This window comes from Pongo abelii, chromosome 18, assembly GCF_028885655.2.
Source record: "Pongo abelii isolate AG06213 chromosome 18, NHGRI_mPonAbe1-v2.0_pri, whole genome shotgun sequence".
NCBI classification, from domain to species: Eukaryota; Metazoa; Chordata; class Mammalia; order Primates; family Hominidae; genus Pongo; species Pongo abelii.
Genome location: NC_072003.2, coordinates 26,920,896 through 26,933,450, shown reverse-complemented (window position 1 = coordinate 26,933,450; position 12,555 = coordinate 26,920,896). Strand labels below are relative to the sequence as shown.

The 12,555-nt window shown below is 47.3% G+C and overlaps 1 protein-coding gene across 3 annotated transcripts in view; it reads right to left on the bottom strand.

Annotated features, from left to right (window-relative positions):
• Nucleotides 1-3,319, bottom strand: part of PRKCB (protein kinase C beta) — a 386,780-nt gene extending 383,461 nt beyond the window's left edge. Inside the window, exons 1-2 of one of the 3 annotated variants that reach the window (XM_002826246.5) lie at nt 2,954-3,319; nt 1,907-1,938 (exon numbers count right to left, since the gene is read on the bottom strand). In XM_002826246.5, coding sequence (XP_002826292.3) covers nt 1,907-1,938; nt 2,954-3,126 — 205 coding nt within the window. In that variant the 5' untranslated portion in view covers nt 3,127-3,319. The remainder of the gene's footprint in view (nt 1-1,906; nt 1,939-2,953) is intronic. The other 2 variants (XM_024233705.3, XM_054533655.2) reach the window with 2 other exon arrangements.
• Nucleotides 3,320-12,555: the final 9,236 nt, after the last annotated feature.

The window sequence follows — 12,555 nt, the reverse complement described above, 5'->3', positions numbered from 1 at the left end:
CAACAGAGTGAGACCCTGTCAAAAAAAAAAAAGACACTCCTATCTCTAAAGTGGCCATATTTCATTACAAACTTTAATTCTGCCTTTTTCTCACAACATCAGAAAATTCCAGTTATCTTCCAGACTTTGAGTTAAAGGATCTCCTATTTCAGATGTGTCATGCCTTGCACATTCCAAAGTGACTTTCCCATCCATCAATAACAGCTGAGCAGGTGGCATAGAAGATCCGTGGTAAAAATGTTTAAAAATTGCCCCCGACCTCAGCAAGAGACAAAGACTGAAACTGATTCATGGAAGTGAAAGGGAACGTCAAAGAAGAAATTACACATTCTGGTGCCAAGACACCATTGGCGTTTTCTTTGAGGGGTCAAAGTTCTAGAAAACAATCCAAACTTGTTTATACCAGGGCCTAAGTTGTTGCCACTTAAAGAGACTTGAGGAGTACCCTCTGGTGTGGTGCAGAGGACCCAAATCTTGGTAAGAGAGGCTGGGTAGGTTGGCAGGGCTCACTGAGCCCACCGGGGCCCCGATCTCAGAAGAATATGCACGAGTCTCAGAGGAGCACAGTGCCATGCTGCCAGCAAGCAAACATTCTGCACCACTGACGATGCCACCTACACTCACTAGGGATCACTTTGCTTTTCCCTGGAGGGTGGAGGTGCAGCCCCAAAACTGTCAGTCAGTGCTAAATCACATGTCAGACTCTTCCACACTCAAACACTTCCTTTTGATCTAAACCCAGCTCACCAGGATGGTGGTCAATTTGCCCCTAAAGATACAATACCCCAGAAATGTGCCGTTTCTTACCAAATTCAATCTCACCAAGCCCAAGAGTGAAAAATTAAAATTTAAATTAAAAAGAAAACATACACACACAAACTTTCCAGATAAGAGGTTGCAAACTTAAATGCCCACAGGGGCCAGAAATGGGTGAAGTGTTCCCAACTGGGATCAACTGAGACAAAATGGTAAGGCTGTTCCCCATCTACGACAACGGCTCTCAGCTCCAAACGATTGTTTTCACGCGAAAGTGAGACCATTTCTCAGCAAAGTTAAAGTTGGAAATTAGGATGTGTACATGAAATCTCCCAGTTCTAAAATGTTCACATCAAATTCACAAGTAAGACACCCTAAGGGCTACACAGAGCTGCTGGTGACTTTTGGTCCTGGAGAGCCAATTTGCAATCTGTCTTTTAGACATGAGCCCCAAAGACGGGGGAGGGGGACACTTTACACGTGATCAACTCACCACCAGCGGTTTGATACCCCTGGTTAGAGTCCAGGATCTCAAGCCACATGCAAGAACTCAGGTAACCAGTGCCCTGGAGACCTTTCTGTTTCTACCCAGAAGATAGGGTGATTTAAACCAGGATCTGAGAAATACCCCCTCTGGAACTACTTCTTTCAGAGAGAGAGGAGGCCCAGGGGACAAACACAGTCGCCTTTCTAGGGGATGCACCATCTGCAGAGGAGCGGCAGCCACCTGCAGAGACCTCTGCAAGGCAGGGGGAGGCAGAACCTCCCTGGGTGAGATAAGGAAGGGACATGGGCAGAGAAAGGGGAACTAAGGAGGACAGGTTCTCCCAGAAACGTCCTAGGAAGACACTTTCTCCCCCAGCGGAACTGACCATGCCAGGATTGCTTCAGGAGACCGCTTTGGCTCTTCCAGAGCCAAGAAGGCAGGAAGGGTAGGTGAACTTCTTTGGCATGTAAGACTCCCAAGCGCCATCGGCCCCAGTCACACACACACCCCTTAAAAGGACCCTGTTGTGGTGAAGAATTCCTAGCCTGGGAGGTCACTCCGACCAACGTGATTCTTTCACTCTCCGCCTAACTCAGTCACTTCTATAAAGTATTTTTCACCCTCTCTTCCCACAAATAGCATCCCCAAAGCCCCAGAGCCTACCTTGGCACTGGAATCCCTGTTTCCCGAAGCCCCTGCAAAAGCAGAAGGAGGTGTATGTCAGGCAGCGCGGGGGGCCCAGCCTCCAGCTAGTTCCCCACAGAGTCACCCGCCTTCCTCCCTGCCTCTGTACCCCAGGTGCAAACTCCCAGCCACAGGCGGGTGCCCAAGAGTCTTCCGCCTTTGTGGGGGTAGGTGGGAGCTCTGCTGTAACCCCCATCTCCCTTCACTCCTGCAGAAGAGAGGAGGCTGCGACCACCAGGTGGCGGGATAGTGGGGAGCGTTTCCGTCGGGGTAGGGGCTGAAGGCAGGCGAGAGATGTGCCCATAGATGCCCCGAGCACCCTCGGGAAAAAAGAAGAGATAAAGACGCATTCAGAGGGAGGGCAAGAGTGACCCCGCGGCGGTGGAGTCCTCTGGGAGGGGGACTGGGAAGGAGGAAAGGATGCCTCACTACTGGAGGGACTGGGGAAGAAAGGGGCCCGCAGTGATGTGACCGAGGAGTGGAAAGGGGAACCCAGGCCCTCGGGGAGGGGCAATGGGAGATAACACAGGGCGCTGCCCGGAGGCACAGAGGAGTGAGAAAGGATGTCCCATGCCCGCAGGGAGATAGAGAAGGACACCCAGGGCGCTGCCCCCCGGAAACAAGGGGTGGGGGGCGAGGGCTCCTCGCGCCCAGAAGCGGGCGGAGAGATAGGGAACCCCGGGTCGGAGAGCACCCGAGGCGCTGCCCTCCAGGGCAGGCACAGACCCCGCGCGCTCCTAGTCAGGTGGAGCAAAGGCGCCCGCGACGCTGCCCCTGGGCGCTCTAGAGGCGCCTGAGAGCAGGAGAGGGCAGGAGGCGCCCCGCGGCGGCCCGTCTGGGACCGGGGTGGGGACAAGGCAACGGCAGGACTGTCCATCCGGGAGTCCCGGGCAGCAGGGTCCGGAGCGGGGAGTCCGGGGACGCGGGGTCCCAGGGTGCGGAGGGCGCAGAGGGCGCGGAGAGGGGGTCCCTGGCGCGGCGCTGCCCTCGGGGGCCCGGGAAGGTGCCCTGCGCGCGCGCGCTCACCAGATGAAGTCGGTGCAGTGGCTGCAGAAGGTGGGCTGCTTGAAGAAGCGGGCGGTGAATTTGTGGTTCTTGACCTCATGCACGTTCTTCTGCCGGAGGGCGCCTTTGCGGGCGAAGCGCACGGTGCTCTCCTCGCCCTCGCTCGGCGGCGGCCCCGCAGCCGGGTCAGCCATCTTGCGCGCGGGGAGCCGGTGCCCGAGAGGTGCCGGCCCCGGGGCCGCGGGACCGCGGGCTGCGGGCCGGGGAGGCGCGGGAGGAGGCGGCCGCTGCTGCACCCGGGGCCGCGGGCGCTTCCCCTGCGCCGGCTCTGGCAGCCGCGGCGCGCGGAGCCGGGGCTGTCACTCGCCCAGCTGCTGCCGCTCGTCCAGATGCGCTTGGCACCGCTGGCCCCAGCTGCGGGGGAGGGAGGCGGAGCCCCGGGCCAGCCCCGCCCTCCTCATTTGCATCGCGCCCAGGCCCCGCCCAGCGCTGCCAGCTGCTTTACATATCGACGCCCGGGCTGCCGCGGGCCTCGCGGCTAAGCGTGCACAGCCGCAGCTCTGCAGCGCGGGGACCGCAGCCCGGGGTCGTCGGACCCGAGCCTCGCCCCCCACCCCACCCCGTCCTCGGCCCCCGGGGTGCGTTTAGGAGATGTGCCCGGGGGAGGAGCGAGAGTGGAAAGACCTACGGGGCGAAGGGGAGCGGGTGGAAGGGGTGGGGAGCGGGTGGAAGGGGTGGGGCGCAGCGAATTCCACCCCGGCCTCTGCGGAGACTGGTACCCATCCACCCCCATCCATCCCATTGGTCATTCTGCACGCGTTTCCTGGAGGGATGGGCTCCCGCTGTCACTCATTCGGAAAGGCTTGTGGCCGCACACACTTACACACACATACACACACACGTTCTGCAGAGGTAGGGGAGGAGCGATCTTTATTTTATATATCTCTAACTCCACTATAAAGAAAATTCTTGGCTTTGCTTGCCTCCTGCACGTTTGGAAGAGAACTCCCTACCTTCTGTCCATCCCCTCTGCAAAACGACTCCGTTTCCCCAACTGTAACATAGGGCTAATAGTGTGGGGAGGAAGGATTTCAGTAGATCAATATTTTTCCAAATTTCATTCATTTCTGACTCGTCTTCACAAATTCTGGTCGTATTTGTGCATCCTCTGGGGGAAAAAAAAAGCCTATCTCTTTTGATCTATCTGAGTTTGAATAGCAAGAGGTATTTTTATTATTAAAATATCTCCAGGTGCCATCATCTGTCCTAAGCATCTTCCACTGAAGTCATCTTTTATTTGTTAAGAGAGGAAATTAATAAATGCTAGAGGAGTGTTAAAGACATTACTATCCAACCAGGACTCTCTCCTTGATGTGATCTGAAGGTAACTGAAAGGGTAATAATTGTCTACAATGTGTAATTCAATGTTATTTAGCGCCCTGTTCATGCACAAGGCCTAAAGATACCCACTGCCACCATGTCCCCCACTCTGGGAACGCAGAGCTTCATTAGACCGTGAGCTCCTTCACCAGACCTAGGCTCTGTGAGAGCAGGGGGGCTGTTCACCACCATGTCGCCCAACACCAAGCTCAGTGCCTGATACCTCCCAAGACCCAGTAAATATTGATTGATTGAGTGAGGGCATGGATGAACAAGTGAATGAATGAAGACTTAAAGGACAGCACTCCTTACCCCCACTCACACCCAGTAGGTGTTTAATAATAAAAATCAAGTGATTGATGGATGTCAGGTACTTGTGCTGTCTTATTTAGCCCCCGCAACAACCCTATGTAGATGTGGTAACTTTCATTATGGATAAGGATGGGGAGGTTCAGAGTGATTAAGATACACCCACAGTCATACCGTTGCTGAATGGTGATTGGGCTGGCCTGACTACAAAGCATCCTGGTGACAAAGGCGTGAACCTGAGTAGCGGTGGATGAAGGGGGGCAGGCTGGAGTTGCACGAGCTCAGGTCCCACTATGACAATTTTGCCTGGAAGCTGCTGAGTGGTAAGTCATTATTAGGTAGCATGTCGAGAGCAAGGGCTGCAATAATAGAATGTCCCTCTCTTACATAGTAATTCAAAGGTAAGGAGGAAAAAATAGCATTCACTTTTAAGGCTGACATGTTTGGGAAACTGGATGTGCCTGTCTATTATTAGTCCTTGAAGAGGCCCCACCACCTCCCAGGGAGGCTTGGGAAAACATCCCAGGAGACATTGCTGCTGAAGTAGATTTCCTTTGAACTGATGAGCTGGAAGCTCACAGCCCACATCCTGCCTTTTGAATGAAGTGCCCTGGATGACTTTGGTCTGCAACAACAAACAGTACCTCATGGCGCTGGGGCCTGGGGATGCAAGGGCTGTGGATGGAGAAGAGCCACTTGGTTCCTGAAGGCGTTGCACCGAGTGAGGATGAGAAATGTGATTCCCATTGGACCCAGATTCCTGTAGGTCAGGGATCTCAAACTGGTGGCTCCAGATGCTCTATTTTTTTTAAGCTAGCCCAATGGGTGTTTTTGTTTTTTTAGTTCACGGCTCATAGAATTTTACCTAAATATCCAGATTCTGACTTATCTAGGAAAAAGGATAGAGCTAAATGGAGCCTACATTCCTGCACTCACTCATACATTTGTTCTTTCAATCAACAAATTGCTTATTAAGCACCTACTATGTGCTGTTCCAGATACTGTTAAACAAACCAGACAAAGGTCCCTGCCCTCATGGAGCTTATAGTCTAATGGGGAAGGGGGAGTAATAACCTAACCAACTAACGAATACATACCAGGTGGTGTATAATAGAATGCTTGTAAATAAAAATAAAGCATTATTGTAAAGACCACAGGAAAGCCTTTATAATATGAGGACATCTGAGTAAGGCCTGAATAAAGTGAGAGGGTGAGCCAGGGGACTATCGAGAGTTTCCAGACAGAGAAAACAGCAAATGCAAAGAGCCTAGGGGAGGATCATGCTTGGTATACTGGAGAAACAGCAAGAAGGCCTCAGTGGCTGGATGAACAGAGAGGAGAGAGGACTTATGAGATGAGGTCAGGGAGGCAGCAGGGCCCCAAAGGGCTTTGCAAATGTGATAAGGAGTTTGGATTTCACTCCAGTGAATGGAAGCCATTGGAGGGTTGGAAGCTGAGGAGTGGCCTGATACAACTTATGGGGTTTTCTTTTTAAAAGCTTACCCTAGCTACTACGTGGAAATTAGAGGAGAAAGGGTGGAGGCAGGAAGAGCAGTGAAGAGGTCAACTGAGCAGATCAGGCAAGAGATTAAGGCAACATGGCATAGTGCCACCTGGAGCTGCAGGGCAGCGGCTCCCTGTAGATTGGGCATGGGTCCTCCATGTCACCAGAGCCCCTCAGGCCCACTCTGCTCATGAAGGAGTGAATGCTGGTCACTTGAAAGATTTCAGAGGCAGTGAGGGGGAAGGTTGTTGTGGCTGGGAATGGAGTCCAAGGTCCCTTTGCTCCAGACCTGTGGCTGCCATAAAAAATTATAACAAAACAGAGTGGCTAGAAATAACAAAAATTTATTATCTCATCATTCTGGAGGCCAGAAACTGTAAGTCAAGGTGTCAGCAGGGCCACATTCCCTCTGGAGGCTTCAGAAGGGAACATTTCCTTGCCTCTTGTGGCTTCTGGAGGCCATCAGCATTCCTTGGCTTCCCTGGCTTGTGGCCACGTTGCTCCCATCCTCCTCTGTCTTTACATCACCCTCTCCTCTGTGTGCCTATCTTTACCCATTCTGTTTCTCTAATATCCCCTGTATATCTTTTTTTTCTTTTCTTTTCTTTTTTTTTTTTTCCAAGATGGAGTTTTGCTCTTGTTGCCTAGGCTGGAGTGCAATGGCATGGTCTCGGCTCACTGCAATCTCCGCCTCCTGGGTTCAAGTGATTTTCCTGCCTCAGCCTCCCAAGTAGCTGGGATTACAGGCACCTGCCACCACGCCTGGCTAATCTTTGTATTTTTAGTAGAGACGGGGTTTCACCATGTTGGCCAGGCTAGTCTCAAACTCCTGACCTCAGGTGATCTGCCTGCCTTCGGCCTCCCAAAGTGCTAGGATTACAGGCATGAGCCACTGCGCTGGCCCTATCCCTTGTATATCCCTTATATGGACAGTGGTCCTTGGATTTAGGGCTTCACTGGATAATCTGAGATGATCTCTTCATCTCAAAATCCTTAATATAGTTACGCCTGCAAAGATCCCTTTGCCAAATAAAATAACATTCACAAGTTCCAGGAATTATAACATGGATATACCTTCTTGCGGGCTACCATTTAAATGACTACAGTGCATAACCCTGGGCAAGTCACTTACTTCCTCCTGTATCTCATTTTCCTCTTCTCTAAGGTAGGACAAGGATAGAGTAGTTTGCCTCTCAACCCCTTTAATCTTTTGTTTTTTGTTTTGTTTTGGTTTTGGTTTTTTTTGAGACAGAGTCCTGCTCTGTCACCCAGGCTGGAGTGGAGTGATGCGACCTCGGCTCACTGCAACTTCCGCCTCCCAGGTTCAACCGATTCTCCTGCCTCGGCCCCCCAAGTAGCTGGGATTACAGGCGTGCGCCACCGTGCACAGCTAATTTTTGTATTTTTAGTAGAGACAGGGTTTCACCATGTTGGCCAGGCTGGTCTGAAATTTCTGACCTCAGGTGATCCACCCACCTCAGCCTCCTGAAGTGCTGGGATTACAGGCGTGAGCCACCACACCCGGCCTCAATCCCTTTGTTCTAAGGCTGCACTCTTCAACACAGTTGTCACAGTACTCACATGTGGCTGCTGAGCATTTGAAATGTGGCTAGTCTGAATTGAGCTATGATTTCAAGCATAAAAATATACACCAAATTTCAAGTATGCAGTATGAAAAATAATGTAAAATACCTCATAATTCTTATTAGCCTAGCATGGTGGTGCACACCTGTAGTCCTATCTACTTGGGAGGCTGAGGCAGGAGGATTGCTAGAGCCTAGGAGATTGAGACTGCAGTGAACCATGATCACACCACTGTACTCCAGCCTGGGCAACAGAGCAAAACCCTGCCTCCAAATAATTATAATTATAATAATGATGATTATTATTATCTTTATTGCATATTGAAATAATATTTCTGATATATTTGGATAATCAAATTTCTGTCTCAAATTAATTTCACCTTTTCTGTTTGTTTATATTTTTTGTAATGTGCCTGCTAGAAAATGTAAAATTATTTATGTGGCCTGTATTATATGTATTTGGGCAGCTCTTTCTAAAGAATAGATTTAAAATTATATCGAGTAAATTAATAAAAAGCATCTGGATACTATAAAACAAAAGTTCATCTCTATTCCATGTGGCATCAGCAGTGGTGCTTGACTGGAAGCTGAAGTGTCCACTTTGAAAATTCTCATTCATGTGGCTAATAAGTTGGTGTGGGCTGTCAGTTGAAAGTTCGCCCAGGGCTTTGGCCAAGGGTGTCAGTTCCTCTTCATATGGGCCACTCCACTGGCTGCTTGGAATTCTTCATAGCATGGTAGCTGAATCCCAAGAGTGAGAGTTCCAAAAGACAGGAAGTAGAGAATGAGAGTTTCTTAAGGTGTGACCCTCAAAGTGGCACAGTAAAGTATCATTTCTGATACATGCCATTGATCAGGCAGACAGAGAGCCCATATTAAAGGAGAGATCCCATTTCTCAGTGGAAAGAATGTCAAGGAATTTGAGGGACACGTGAGGAACTCAAATATTTGTTGAATTAATAAAATGTCACAATTCCTATCTGACATCTGATGAAATAGAGGCTTGAAAAAGTTAAGCAACTCTCAAGATCACTTAGAACTGCTACTAATTGTAACTAAAAACCTATAGTAAGAAACAAGAAAAGGCTAGGTGTGGTGGAGGCTTATGCCTCCACTTTGGGAAGCCAAGGTGGGAAGACTACTTGAGTCTAGGAGTTTGAGACCAGTCGAGGCAATATGGTGAGATCCCATCTCTACAAAAACTTTTTTTTTTAATTAGCCAGACAGGTAGTCCACACCTGTAGTCCCAGCTACTCAGAAGGCTGAGGCAGGAGGATCATTTGAACCTGAGAGTTGGGGGTTGCAGTGAGCCATGATTGTGCCACCAAACTCCAGTTTGGGTGACAGAGTGAGACCTTATCTCAAAAAAGAAAGAGAGGAAGAGAGACAGGGGGAGAAAGAAAGAAAGAGATAGAGAGGAAGGAAGGCAGGAAGGCAAGAAGGCAGGAAGGGAGGGAGGGAGGGAGGGGTGTATGGCCCATTCAAAGGGAAAAAAATAAACCAACAGAAACTGTCACAGAGAATGATCAGAAGGTAAGCCTACTAGACAATGGCTTTAAAGCAATTATCTTGAAGATGCTCAAAGAACTAAAGGAAGACATGGAGAAAGTTAAAAAATGCATAAACATAACAGAAAAGTCAATAAAAAAATAGAAAACCCAAAAAGAAACCAAAAAGAAATTCTAGAGGTGAAAATACAATAAATGAAATTTAAAAATCACTAAATGGTTTCAAAGGCAGATTTAAGCAAGCAGAAAAAAGAATCCACAAATTTAAATATAGGACAATTGAAATTATTGAGTCTGAAGAACAAAAAGAAAAATGCTTGAAAAAAGTGAACAAAGCCTGAAACACTTGTGGGACACCATCAAGCAAACCAACAGTGTACCATGGGAGTTTCAGAAGGAGAAGAGAAAGAGAAAGGGGAATTATTTGAGAGCTTATTTGAAGAAATAATGGCCAGAAACTCCCCAAGTTTGATAAAAGACATGAATATAAACATCCAAGAAGCTCAACAAACTTCAAGTAGGAATAACTCAAAAAGATCCACACCAAGACATTATAATCAGACTGTCTGAAGCCAAAGACAAAAAGAGAATCTTGAAAGCATGAGAGAGAAGTGACTCATCACATACAAGGGATCCTCAATAAGATTAGCTGCAGATTCTTATCAGAACTTCAGCAGTTAGAAGGTTGTGGGCTGATGTATTCAAAATGCTAAAAGAAAAAAATAATCAACCCAAAATCCTATAACTGTCAAAACTGTCCTTCAAAAGTGAGAGAAATTAAGACATCCCCACATAAGCAAAAGCTGAGTTTGTCACCACTAGAGCTGCCATGCAAGAAATACTAAAGGAAGTCCAGCAGGTTGAAATGAAAGTGCACTGGACAGTGTCTTGAAGCAGTATGAAGAAATAAATATTTCAGTAAAAGTAAATACATGGGCAATTATAAAAGCTAATATCATCATAAAATCCACTTACTGTTTTCTCCATGATTTAAGAGACTAATGCATTATTTAAAATTACTACTTTATGTTTTTGGGTGCACAATGTATAAAGATGTAATTTTATGACATTAATAACTGAAAGGGATGGGGACAGAGGTATTAGAAGCAGAGATTTTGTATGTTATTAAAGTTAAGTTGGTATAAATTCAAATTAGAATATTCTAACTTTAGGATTTTAATGTAATCCCCATGGTAACAACATAGAAAATAATTATAGAATATACACAAAAGGGAATGAGAAGGGAATTAAAACATTTCACTGCAAAAAAAAAAAAAATCAGCTAACCACAAAATAAGATAGCAATGCAGGAAAAGAAGAACAAGAAAAGCTGTAAGTTATATAAAAAACAAATATCAAAATGAGAAAAGTAAGTCCCTCATTCTCAGTAATTACTTTAAGTATAAATGGATTAAACTCTCAAATCAAAAGACAGAGATTGGCAGAATAGATTTTCAAAAATGCGACCTAACTATATGCTGTCTACAACAAGAGAACTCACCTTAGGCCAGGCATGGTGGCTCACACCTGTAATCTCAGCACTTTGGGAGGCCAAGGCAGGCAGATCACCTGAGGTCAGGAGTTCAAGACCAAGCTGGCTAACGTGGTGAAACCTCATTCTACTAAAAACACACAAAAAATTAGCCAGGCGTGGTGGTGGGCACCTATAATCCCAGCTACTAACAGAGGCTGAGGCAGGAGAATCACTTGAGCCTGGTAGGTGGACTTTGCAGTGAGCCGAGATCAAGCCACTGCACTTCAGCCTGGGTGACAAAGCAAGATTCCATCTCAAAAATAAAGAAAGAAATAAATGATAAAGAGAACCTACTTTAGATCCAAAGACACAAATTTGAAATTAAAAAATGTGAAAGCAGGGTCTGAAAGAAATATTTGTACCCATGTTGACAGCAGCATTAGTCATAGTAGCTAAAACATGAACAGATAAGCAAAATGTAGCATATACATACAATGAAATATTATTCAGCCTCAAAAAGAAGAAAATTCTGACACATGCTACAACATGTATGAACCTTGAGAACATGATGCTAAGTGAAAGAAGCAAGTCATAAAAAGACAAATACTGTATGATTGCACTTATACGATATTGTTTTAATGTGCCTTCCCCACACCCCCAGATTTCATGTGTTGGAAAGTTAATCCCCAGTGTGGCAGTATTAATAGGTGGGGCCCTTAAGTGATGGTTGGATCATGATGTGGTCTGCCCTCATGAATGAATTAATCGGTTAATAAATTAATGTCTTATAATGGGAGGCGAACTGGTGGCTTTATAAGAAGAGGAAGAGAGATCTGAACAAGTACATTAGTATGGTCAGCCCCCTCACCATATAACACCCTGAGCTACCTCTGCAATCTTCAGAGAGTCCTCACCAACAAGAAAGCTCTCACCAGATGTGGCCCTTCAACCTTAGACTTCTCAGCCTTCATAACTGTAAGAAATAAATTCCTTTTCTTTATATTACCCAGGTTCAGGTATTCTGTTATAAGCAACAGAAAATGGACTAATACATATGAGGTACCTAGAGTAGTCAAAATCATAGGGACAGAAAGTAGAATGGCGGCTGCTGGGGGCTGGGAGCAGGAAGAAATAGAGGATTATTGTTTAATGGGTATAGTTTTGGCTTTGCAAGATGAAAAGAGTTCTGGAGATGGATGGTGGTAATGGTGGCACAACAACATGAATGCACTTAACATCACTGAACTATACTTAAAAATAGCTAAGATGGGCCAGGCGCGGTGGCTCACAACTGTAATTCCAGCACTTTGGGAGGCCAAGGCAGGCAGATCACTTGAGGTCAGGAGTTCGTGACCAGCCTGGCCAGCATGGTGTAACCCCATCTCTACTAAAAATACAAAAATTAGACAGGTATGCTGGCATGTGCCTGTAATCCTAGCTACTCAGGAGGCTGAGGCAGAAGAATCATTTGAACCAGGGAGGCGGAGGTTACAGTGAGCCAAGTTTGAGCCACTGCACTCCAGTGGCTCAAGATGGAGTCACTCACCCAGGCTGGAGTGCAGTAGTGCAATCTCAGCTCACTGCAACCTCCACCTCCAGGGTTCAAGCAGTCTCTTGTCTCAGCCTCCTGAGCAGCTGGAATTACAGGTGCTTACCACCATGCCCAGCTAATTTTTTGTATTTTTAGTAGAGACGGGGTTTCACCATGTTGGCCAGGCTGGTCTCAAACTCCTGACCTCGTGATCTGCCCGCCTCGGCTTCCCAAAGTGCTGGGATTACAGGCATGAGCCACTGTGCCCAGCAGCTGGCTACCTTCTTTAAAACACTTTTTTGTTATAGTATGACATCTATGCAATAAGCTGTAC